Below are 12,530 nucleotides of genomic sequence, written 5' to 3' on the forward strand. Positions count from 1 at the left end.
CCTCCTGCTGTGGGGAAGTAGCCATCAGAACGGTCGTAATGTGCTTATTTGCTTGTGACGCAACTTTATCTCAACCCTGAGATCGGGAAATCTGGCGTGGATGCTTTTGGCAGCTCTCGAGGAGAGGAGGGTGGAAATAAATGAGGAATGTCATTGGCCTAATAAATAAGATTCAATACAAGATAGTTTTGCTGTACGATCAACACGTCTTTTGGAGATTCAAGCTTTTTAAGCAGCTGATTAATGATCTATGCAAAAAGTGTCAGTGCGGATTGTGATCCTCAACTATAGTTTCTGCCTCTCTCTCGCTTATTTTTAATTGATCAATTAACGGGATGTAAAACCAAGCAGGCGCAATGACGTAAACATGTGCGAGCTAGGAAAGGCTTTACAAGAAAATATCTGGTGCTGTGCTTCACACGGGCTAATTAAACTTGTAAATCTCTGTGTTGGAGGCTGGTTTTCCTTTCGAGCAAAAAGAATGAACAACTCCAGGCATTAAAAGTAAAATCGCCAACTGTCAGCACATTTCACTTCCAAAAAACCTCGAACACAAGTTTGGTTAAACAAGCATGAGCCAGAAAGACTACGTAGAAATCTAAAGCAAAGGCAAATCAAATATCTGTGTCTTAATGTTTTAGCACTCAACACCAACATTGCTTCTGAACAACTGCTGGCGGACAAACCTACAGGGAAATGAATGCAGGCAATTATCCACATCAAACCTCCCGTTTGATCTAGCTTTCGATGTACAGAAAGAAATAACAAATAAAACACAATAGCGTGAGATGAGGGCATGCGGAGAGGGGGCAGTGATCTGGACAGCAGGGAGGAAGGAAAAGACTCGACTCACCAGCTTAAAATCCTGAATGCTACAGATGAAGTAGGGCGTGTTCGGCCGTCGGCTCTCTATGTACACACAATCTGGGAACGAAAATACAGAGAGAGCATTATCAGCATCATATGCACAGACCAAATGCAAAAACATGATCTCTATTATATTCATCTTCCCAAAGTCAAACCTGCATAAAATCGGTTTTCCTTTGTAAAATACAAGTGGAATGTGAGTAATAGGATTAAAAAGCTTTTGGATGCAGGGCAGTCTGCCCTTTCCAGAACAAACATCTAGGGGAGTCCGAGAATAAAGGCCAGTAATGTTCCAACACAATTACGTGATGTTAAGGGTTTTTTGTGTAATAAAGAGTCGAGACACGTAAAAACAAACAAAAGGCAGTGTGGATGACCATGCAAAATGCATCTACAAACTCTATAAAATCCAAACAGTGCCGAATTACATAACTTCTCCAGTCTGCTGCTCCTAACAGAAGCTGAGTGGAGGGGCTCTGTGCTTAAATTGAATGTGACTGGTGGTATGGCCAGGTCATGAACCCTCATCTCCTTAACAAAAACATTCACACTGCACAACCCCAACAAGAGAAAGCAGTTTTAAGCTGAGCTACACACACACACACACACATGCAAACATACTTCCTTCCTCTGCGGTCAATCTGCCAAACATTTGTAGAGTGCGGGGGATGAAAAGATCACCCTCTTGTTTCCACCCGCTTTGCCACAGAGAGACAATCTGAGCCTCTCTTGAAATGGAAAATACTTCAGTGCCGTGGTGTAGCGACATCAAAATTGCGATTTATGGAAAAAAACTACATCTGTTTAAAAGAAAAGGAGTGTTTGCTAGATAAGAATCTTATTTACACGGAAGAATAAGCCTCCAGTTTGAAGACAAGCATTCTTTGATAGTTCAAATGCGTTAGCAACACAAAGAGGGCTGTGCTTGGCTGCTTGGATCACCCTCTGTCAGACTCGGAGGTGCCAGCCATTGCTCCATTCAAAACACTCATTACATTACACCGCTATTTCACACTACAGATCCATTTAACGTTGGCACCCAAGTTGGTATGCGTGTTAGCCGGCTTGCTCGAGTTGAGATGTGGGTTGCTGTGGTTTCAAGTTAAGACAATGTGAAATCAAAATAATTGACCCTATTTAATCTCTTAATATACTGTCCTGCTCTCACCATTTACAATTCATCACAGTCTTATTGTAGAAGTCGAAATGGAATAACTAGCTCCACCTCTAAAATGACACTTCTGCTGATGTCACCAAGGCTGCAAATGCTATTGGATAGTGTGAAAGGGACAGAACATCCAAAAATCATTTCAAACCAGTACGACTTAAGTTTCTTCTGCAGAACACAAAAGGAGATATTTTGAAGAATGTCGGAAAACGAACAATGGCAGTACACATTCACTTTTACTGTATGAACACAAATCCAACGCAAGTCATTAGGTTCCGCCGTTCTTTGGTTACCAACATTCTTTTGGGTAAACGACCCCTTTACCTAAAAAACTCTGATATTGTTTTACATTTAAGGTCTGTCTCAATTCTGGTATAATCACCCACTTTCCGCCAATTCCTGATGGATAAAATCCTGTACTACATTCTTTCTTGTTGAATATCACATTTCAAACAGCTTCATAGCGTAACGTTTGCGGAAAACATTGATTTTAAAACCCCAGCTTCATACTTTTGTATTATCTTCATGGCTCACAACACAGATATCTACTGGCCAGCCAAAACGCAAGGAATCTATTTTCTCTACATGATTCCACCAGCAGCGTTAAGACTATAAGCTGCAATTCTCAAAGGTAAATCCCATAACACGACGCGAGACATTAAGAAATATGTCATCGTTCAGATTCATCTTTTGTTCTCCCCCTGCCCCTCCCCTCCTCATCTGAAGGTGGCGGCACAGGTCAGTCACGGCGCTGATGGATATATTCACTTACATTATCTTGTAAATGAGAAGATGAGCGAGAGCAGAAGCAGACGACAGAGCCCAGACTACCTCACCAACCTATAAAGCCTCAGAAAACCTTGTTCAGACCGGCTATGATAACAAGCCTGCGACTCAAAATGGCCCCTTCTGCATTCCTAACACCCCCTCCCACCCCCAACGTTTACATTGAGCTCAACCTATTAAATGTCTTTATTCAGCCTGCTGCACTGAACGGATAAACGCAACGAGATCAATAACAGCACCGAGCCAAACAAATAAATAAAAGATGATGTGCACAAACAGAGGTGGAAAGGAATCGCTCTTTTGTTAGTAGTCCCTTTTAGCCACCTCAGCCTACGCCGTGCAAATTCATCCTTGGAATAAGTGTTCAGATAATATTTATCTCCATGCGGTTTTAACACCACAAAGACTTTAGCATCTTGTGATCAGTGCTTAAAGGGGTCTCACACACACACAGGCGTGAGCAGCCGTCCTCGCTGGTCTGCGAAAGTGTGTTTGTGTCACGCTCCAGGAGCTGTATGTTCAGGCTGCTGGGTAACGGTGAGCCTCAACCCCATCAACAACACACGAGTGTTGGTTCCTGAATTAGTGAGCCGGTGACAAAATGGAGTCGCTGCTGTGGCTTGTTAATCTACAACTCATGTTTTACTGTACTGTATTGCCTTTGTTTATGAGCCAAGAAGTGTGAATAAATGATTTGCTCAGCATGAGGGCATGCAGATATCTCAACAGACTGATAATCTGGTATATGACTCTCAACTTTAGCGCTCAGATAAGCCACATTTACTTCCACTTTTACATTTGATTAATTGTGAAAGAAATACTTTTGTTTCAAATGTCCTTCTGCTTGGAATCCATGTTGCTGGAAGAATAGACAGTTGGAAACTAAAGTATCCAACCACAAACATCACAAGTGGTCCCTGAAGCAATTCAAATCCACGTTAAATAACTGTTAAATGTGGTGTTTTAAGGGATAACTCACCCAGAAATGAAAATTCTTTCATCATTTACTCACTCTCATGTCATTTCAAATCTGTATGACTTTCTTTCATGTGCAGAACACAAAAGTAGACATTTTGAAGAATGTTGGTGACTCAACAACATTAGCCCCCATTGACTTCCATTGTATGGACAAAAAACCACCAAAACATTTCTCAAAATATCTTCTTTTGTGTTGCATAGAAGAAAGTCATATACAGGGTAAATAATGACAAAATCAATATTTTTGGGTGAAGCATCCCTTTAACTAAATGAACAAAACGACTTTTGATTGTACCCACTGGGAATGGGTTGGATGGAAAGCAAGCACTGTATATTAAAACAGAGCCAGAACCTATTTATTTGCCAAAACAATCCCTTCAAACCTACTTGGCTATTGGTTAACGTGAACCAATATCCAGCGAAGCCCATGTAGTTTCGGTGGATAAGGATAGTCATTTCAAATAACGTTTTTTTTTCACGACAGCCAAGACGATTTTTCACTTTGAAATGACGTTCACAGTAAGACCAGGGAACAGCATCAAATCCAACCAGCGTTCCCATGTGTTTTTAAAACATTTAATCCGAAAGGTACTTTTCTCAACCATCTGTGAAACTCTTTTCCAAACAAAAAGGTCCTCGTGAACTAAATTGCGTTTAATATTTTACAATAATGACGGCCCTCGCTGGAGAGTTGCGAGGCTGTAATTTTCGAATGTGCTCTTCGAGAGCGGACCTTTAAGACTCCAATCTGTTCAGCTGCGTTCCAGCCATTTTGTGCTTTTAGAGAAGCCCCTCTCCATCAGAGAGTGAGCAGGCAGAGAAAAAGAAAAAAGAGAGAGAGAGAAAAGAGAAGGGGCGTCTGGGGGAGGGGTGTATAGGATTTGAGGGGCTGAAGTACAGGGATGTGTGCTGTTCTAGAGGCTTTGTGGACTCCCAAAGGCCACAGGTCCCAGCTCTCTCTCTTTCTCAATCTCTTTACCTGTCTCTCTCCCTCTCCCTTTTAGTGGCCTGAGGATAACAGAAGAGTGGGGGCTTTGCAAACACCACAGATCCATTATCGACCACTCCGCTAGAGCAGCCTGGCTTCATCCTTAGATTGAGATTTATTGAGCTGAAGAAATAGTCCATCACACACGGCCAAGCGCACGTGCACACACACCCGTGCTTAAATAAAATGACAGTACGTTCGAAGTTGATCTGTTTGCAGCTATTATTTCCTAATGTATTGTCCCCGTCACTTAGCAACATGAATATTCATGCGGGAAGAGGGGCAGCGCTTCACCCTTCCTCCACCTCCTCCTCCTCCTCCTCAGTGAGGCTTATTGTTCACTAAGCCATTCTTCTCAACCAATGAAGCGTGCCTAATTTATAACACACCTTTACCAATGAAACCGACCTGCCCTGCTTTCCCTTCCAACCTAGTTGCTGTTTTAATCCAATTCACCTCTGGGCAGAGGAGCGGGGGTCATTTGACACGCAAATCCTGGAGATGGTACTGACTTCACACTCCACGTGTCGCATTCACACCCTTCGCCTCCTACACCTCAACCTGCCTCGCTCTTGTCTCATGGTGCTGTGAAGTGCTTTGGCGCAGGTGCTTCAGTTGGCACAGGTGCCCTGAGTTAGGAAGAACGGCTCTGTCCTAACCTCGTCCATCCAATTTACACTGGCGCTCATTTCCTTTGCCTTGAGACCTGCCCCTTCAAACACACACGTTCTTTCCATATCAGCCCTGCACGTTTTTGGCCCATCTCAGACCAGGAGATTAATACCTCTGGCCCGAATTGTATAAAACCTTGTATGCCTTGTCCTGAGAGTAGCAGGCAGGAAAAGCAGACTCCCCTGGGCCGGGAACAGAAGCCGCCTGACGAGTACAGCACACTTAGTGTGTAGCAGCTTTCTAATTTGTAATTGGCAGGTGGTTCGATTTCACAAAGCCTTCTCCAGTCTCCCTGTCATCCAATGCCGCACAGAGGGAAATTTCTAAATAGATCTGGCTCTTTTATTTCCAACTATCGACTAGCTACGGATTTCTTTGCCCACTGTATGAAATCCCTGAAGAGTATTCTTAAGGGAAAATTTATCTTGGCGACACTTAATCTTTTATTTGGGGTATAAATATGTGATGTTTTGCTGACACTGGCAGATCACACCGATTCATGTTCGCATCGAGGTCTCTATGTCAACGTGAAACAGCATTTGCCTAATTTGCTCACAAAATGAACACTTCATATATTTTTTATTAGAATTCAGGGCACACGAAAACGTAAAGGGATAGTTCACCCGAAAATGAAACTTATTTCATCATATAGGTTTGGAATGACATGAGGGAGACTAAATGACTCCCTTTCTTCTGCGGATCACAAAAGAATATATTTTCAAGACCGTTGGTCACCAAACATCAATGGCTTTCTTTGTATGGACGAAAAACACAGACATTTCTCAAAAGATCTTCTTTTGCGTTCCACTGAATAAAGACACTCATATATGTTTCAATCAAAATGAGGGTGAATAAATAATTGCATTTTATATTTCCTGTGAACTACAAGAAAATAAATGCTACACAAGTATAAAACACAGTCCATGAATAGAACCAGTTGATAATGATTCGATTCAGACAGCAGAGCTTCCGTTTGATCCAGAGGAGACGGCGTCCTTGACTGCCGCTCTACCCACTCCTGCTTTTCTTCCTCCGTCTCTCGTTCTGTCTGTCTAAACCTTAAGACAGCTGGAAGTATAGAGGAAGACACGCGTGGAAAAGTTGTCTCCCTACATGGGGTGTTACTGTGTCTCTTCAGAAGAGCAACAGGAAGATGAAGACTGCCGCTTGATGACTCACTCAGGTGGTCAAATGCTGTTAGTCTCACCTCCCTGAATAATACATGACTCTGTGCCAAAAGAGAGCAGTCTTTTTTTCCCTGGACAACAAACGCGGGAGGAGCAGAACTTCATTTGCCCGACGGACTGAACTGTTTTTGCGAAGGTGGTGTCTGTCCCTTTTCACCCAGCAAAGTCTACTGTGTGTTTGACTAGCGGGTTTCCAGAACCCCTAACAACTGTATCCGCGGACAAACACCGAGCTAATCCTAATCGTGCAAAATTGAGAGCGGACAAAAAGGCGGAATTGAAATGACATTAGCAGGTTGATGAGGAACCGCAAAGCTCTGAGCGGAGGTGAGGACGACGTGTTGAAGCTCACGGTGGAGATCTCAGCCTCGCTGAAAGGACTGTGGGCTTTGGCCGGCTACGTAATTAGATGACAGCTGTCCAGTCACCCAGAGGCAGATGGGAGAAAAAGAGAGAAACAAATACAGAAAGAGAGAAAAATGACTTCCACCTTCACCTCATTTACAACCCCAAACACCTCCAGACATGTTTAGCCTACATAAGCCCCCAAAGCTGCATTCCAACAAAAACTGAAATGTTCCCCACCCCACACACAATATTGGTACAAAATAAAAAAAAATCAAAGTGAAACCTGTTCTTTGGTATTGAATAAAATACATTTATAACTAGCATCTTAGCTTGTCGGCCATCTTGAATCATTTTCACTGAGCTGGGAAAAATGCATTCTGGGATTGCCTTTGCCACCAAGAACAAAAGCGACACTGCCCTAGCTTTCAACATTAGGACGGCTAAAAAGGTAGGCAGTTCTATAGGTTTTGGAACACAGCTATAATGATATCCATAAAGCCCACCCCAACCTCAGCAGAGCCCACCATGGACATCCACCTATATTAACAGTTTTCATATCACACTAGTGGGAGCGGCATTTCCTTCTTGATGAGCTCTCCATTTTAAAAGCCAAACGGCAGCAGAGGAGACAAATTGCCGTCACAGTACAAGGACATTGGTGCGGCTCTGTGTTGTAAAGACGGACTGCGGAGAGCCACAGTCCAGGCTTGAGTATTGATCTCATGTGTGTATAATCTCCCGGCTGGATCCATAAGCTGCCTGTGTGTAGCGAATATCCGCAAAGCTACAGGGAGCCTGGACACGAGAACGCCACTCAAAGGCCTGATCGATTCAGCCGCTACACTCTTCCCCTCCATCCAAGCAGCCCTGCCTGCAATACAAATACCTCTCTCTTGTCTTCTCTCCACGTTTTTTTGAGCCCTCTCCTTCCTTCCTTCCTTCCTCTCTCTCCCTCATTCAAGCACACTTGATCTCTCAAATGACACGGCCGTGTATCCTTCACCGGGAGCCATCCTAATCAATGCACACTAAAGCTTGCTATAAAAACGTCGGTGGACAAAGAGAGCGAGGGGGAACGGAGGATCTCGATGTCGGCTTTTAATATTACTCCATCTTATCTAGTCTCCGACGTGCGGCGAACTCTCTCCGGCCACAAAAGCAATTTGTGTCTTGTTTCAGTTCCTCCCTTTTCTTTCTCTCGGCTTTGGTCACTCGCTCTCATTTTTCGCTGGCTTCTCGGCATATTTAATACCCACTCCAAGGGTGGCCAGTTTTACATATTGTGTGTCGCTAGACAAACATAAAAGGATTTAACATTTAGCAGGGCTTAATCCAGCACAAGCTTTGTGTCTACTTAAGCCTCTCAAATCAAATCTGATTGCAATAAGGCTGCAGCAACTGACCGCCAACAGACCGCAGTACTATATATGGCCAAAAATGCACATTTGCATAAAATGCATCTACATGAAGGCGTGCAAAACAAATAATATCCACATCAACAGTGCTAGCCATTCTATATAGGATATAAAGGTTACACTTTATTTTAAGGTCCAATTCTCGCTAATAACAAACCATTAACTACGACTTTTGCCTCTATAAACTCCTAATATGGTGCTTATTAATAGTTAGTATGATAGTTGTTAGGTTTAGGTATTGGGTAGGATTGGGGATGTAGAATATGGTCATGCAGTAACCAAATCTTTTTCCTTATTGTGTTTGAATGACAAAGCTATTATGCTTTACAGCCGTCTCCTAAAACACGTAGACTTCACATCTATACACCTTTATATTCTCCTCTCCTCACCGACACTGACAAACATCGAACAACATGCCTCAGATATGTCTGATTCAATTCACTCTTATCTAAAAGAGAGCTGCGGCGCTCTCCAAGGCAGAGCAAGGGCGGCTCGGCAGGGTTATTTCAGAAAGAGCTTCAGTTGGAGCAACTGTGTTTTCAAGGACCTTCAGCAGATAATGCCTCCAACTCAATTCCAAAGGGGCAACGGCTAGAAGAGAAGGAGGAGGAGGGCAACCATCAGCACATTCTCCTCTCTGCCCCTCGAAGCAAACACTAGGAGGAGGAGACTGGAAATTACACATTGACTATAATTTTCGCTGTCTTCCCATTAAATAACTAAGCATTGGCAGCAGGCTACTGCTTGACCTTTCTGTTGCTGCTAAATAAATGAAAGATATGGCAGGGATGATTTAGAACTACATACGCTTGGCAGCTGCGCTACGCAGGCGTGCTTTACCCGATGCTGTAGTGTTGACATTTCCCCCTAGTCTCATGTACAACCAATTTCTAAACAGCAGGTGAAAAAGAGGCCATGTTTACAACCCAGGAAAAGGTTATTGCTCTGGTCTAGGCTCAATCTTAGCGCCTAATAAAGACCTAATATGGACCACTTTACTTATTGTTGCCCTGCACAGCAAAGACCAAGAATACTGTCATGTGTGCTTTGGCATGCCAAGTATAAAAAGGAAAAATAAGCTTTTGCACCTATATTCCTTGTGTATTTTCATCAAGAGGCAGTAAATGAACATAGCCAAGCCCTGCGGCCAATATAAAACTGTCTTTGTTCTCAATTTTTTTTACATTTAATAAGTAAAGCCTTGTGGGGCTTAGGAGGCATGTTTATCCTACACTACACTACTTTTTTAAATGGCCAAAATATTAGTACAGCCAAAGATTCGATGCTTCGACGGGAGCACCATGATTCAACTACCAATCTCACAGTCGAATCTTTGCAGAGGTGTTATGCAATGGGGATCATGTACACACTGCTACACAAAAAAAATATTATTTATGATGTAAAGAAATTGGATATTTTTAAGGTTTGTAACGAAACCCCCGGCGCATATGAGCGCGAGGTCTGGCTATGACCCAATGCAGGATCGTGTCTCTCTGCTTCTTATGTGCTGCGAGAGCGGTATAGAGAAACAGCTTGTTCTGGACGCACCCGCAGATGACTCATAAATAAATGTATACACAGTTTCCAAACATTTGTCACTTACTGAACGTTTGGGCATATAAATATAAATGAACACTTTGTCGGTAAATGCACATACTTCAGTTCTTAGACTGAACTTCGCGCTGCATGAAAAACAAAATAAGTAATATAACCAAAATCACAGCATATAGCAAAAACGGTGCAGACTTTTGGAACTTTGCAATCTCTGCACTGAAAGCAAGCGTGCACTTCAGGAAGACAGAGAAAGAGTGCGCCGGAAAAAAGGAGAAAGGGACTTTTTGGCCGTTTAAATGGCGAGACGCTTTATTGCATTCCTCCTTTACATGCGGTAACTTTATTGGTAGTTCAGTGGTAATGAATGTGCTGTATTCCCGTTTGTAGAAAAAAGTTTTAGGCGAGGTCTGGTCTAGTATTGTATGGCACAGCATTGTTACGTGATGTTTCAGGGAAATGTCTATTAATTTGACTATTTCCGGCTTATGGCTTGAATTTATGTTCCCCTGCATTTCAGACATTTTACCTAAACACATTTATTTTGTACATTGTGACTAGATTCTGGCATTTTTTCATTTATTATACAGGTACATTCTGTTTCAAAACAAATTCTGTAAACTAATGTTTGATTTTTTTGTTCATCGGTGTTGCACTGCTCTTTGCGGTGTAGCCTTGTTAACCACCTACTGTCATCCCCACCCACACACACTGTGCGATTAGACTATGTAAATCCTTAGTCGAGGACACCCCTAGACAGAATTGTCAAATTTTCCTCCGCAGGTCAAGCTACAAACTTCACTTAAAACGATTTTTATTCATACTGTAACGCAGACTTCATAATAGGGGTGGGTGGAATAGCCAAAAATCGATTTCAATAGTCATTTTATTTCACGGTAACACTATTTCACAGTAAAAATTTCCTATTAGAATTCAATATCTTATACCTAATTTTTCTTTGATTGATTTAATTAATTTATTGTTTACTGACTATTTAAATGCTCACCATAGCTAAAATGTAGGCATGTTATGAAAATGTACTAAAGATATCAAATGAAGTTCTGATAACAGACATATTATTTATATTTATCTTCTGGCCATTTCATATATATATATAGGGTACAGTGGGAAGATAGACAACATGTAAAACAATGAAGTATGAATTTATGCACAAACAATGAGAGTACAGTATGTGTCTTCATTACTTTTCACTCTCTAATAGATGCGCACTTTTAGTGTCTTTAGGTTTGTTCATTCCCTTTTGCACTGCTAGTCTCTGGTGACTCCACACATGTCTTCCAAAACGGGAGGTAGCAGTGCGCCACTTTAAAGGTTTCACCTTGGCACGCCAAAAGGTAAACTTTATTAAACTATTAACAGTTTTACAAAGCTTCCTGACTTCTGAAATACGCAAGAATGAGCTTTTTTATGCATGCACAGATCCCTGCACCTGGAGCGGATCACGAAACTACAGACTGAAAGAAGGTCAAAAGAATGTTTGATTTAATAATTTGTCATGGGTGAATTCATTTACATGTTTTTTTCAACATAGCTTGCAGAGAGCAAAGTTAACCACGCCTACATATTTACGTTCCGTGGAGGTCACGGAATAGAAAAATCTCTTACGGTTGACATTTTATTACGCGGTAAATGCATTTTCTGTCATTTTCTTCTTCATAATACATTATGAACAGCAAGACAAAAACGAAGCATAACACAACTGTAAGAATTTTACAAACTAAACTTACCGCCAGGTCTGTAAACAATGTCATCCTCCGTAATGAAGGAAGTGATCTCCCCGTTCTCCATTCGCTCGTATCGCGACTTCTTTTTAGGCAACTTCTTCTTGCCTTTCTTATTGGCCTCCTCAGCGTTAGCGCCACCAGGCGTCTCGTTGTCATCGTCCTCGCTGTGTTCGCTCTCTGCATAGTTCTTAGCTCCTCCCTCCAGCGTGCAGCTGCGCCTGGGCCTTGAGCTCTCGCACTCTCTCATTTTGTCCCGCTTGTCGCGGTCTCTGTCCCGGTCACGTTCGCGCTCCCTCTCCTTGTCCTTCTCTTTATCGGCAGTCATGATTCGCCACGTGCCTTCTTCTGTCCTCTCACGGCTGGGCCTCCGTGAAAGGTAGACTGTGAGCCTGGGCTTCAGTCTTCTGAATTTACCAATCAAATCCAGGGAAAATTTGGCCACACCAACAACCCCAGTGTTTCGGGAGAGCTGAAGGGAGAAAATGGAAATGACAAGTGTAAGACGGGTAATCGTAATAACCTAAACAATGGAAAATAGTCGAATATGCAAATACACAATCATACATTTGGGGCGGGACTAATTGTTGAACCAATGAAAAACGGGGTGTGTTCTGGTGATGCTAAAAATACAGATATTACACGTCATCTCTAATGCAAGACACTCTTGATGTTTGATGCTAGTTTCAAGCCATGAGCGATATTTGAAAGAAGGGCTTGTTGATATACATGCAATCAGTTGAATCAGTCACAGCCCGCAAGCAGCGCTGTGACGCCACGTGCCAAAAGGAACATCAATCGGAAGTCTTCTCCGCAGCAATGACGCGT

The 12,530-nt window shown here is 42.5% G+C and overlaps 1 protein-coding gene across 5 annotated transcripts in view; it reads right to left on the reverse strand.

Moving 5' to 3' along the window:
- rerea (arginine-glutamic acid dipeptide (RE) repeats a) overlaps positions 1-12,530 on the reverse strand; it is a 131,904-nt gene that overhangs the window by 58,059 nt on the left and 61,315 nt on the right. For all 5 annotated transcript variants that reach the window (XM_056732856.1, XM_056732855.1, XM_056732853.1 and 2 more), the window contains 2 exons: positions 11,709-12,174; positions 854-924 (listed from right to left, as the gene is read on the reverse strand). In XM_056732856.1, coding sequence (XP_056588834.1) covers positions 854-924; positions 11,709-12,030 — 393 coding nt within the window. In that variant the 5' untranslated portion in view covers positions 12,031-12,174. The remainder of the gene's footprint in view (positions 1-853; positions 925-11,708; positions 12,175-12,530) is intronic.

Source organism: Triplophysa dalaica, chromosome 20, assembly GCF_015846415.1.
Source record: "Triplophysa dalaica isolate WHDGS20190420 chromosome 20, ASM1584641v1, whole genome shotgun sequence".
In the NCBI taxonomy this organism is placed as follows: domain Eukaryota; kingdom Metazoa; phylum Chordata; class Actinopteri; order Cypriniformes; family Nemacheilidae; genus Triplophysa; species Triplophysa dalaica.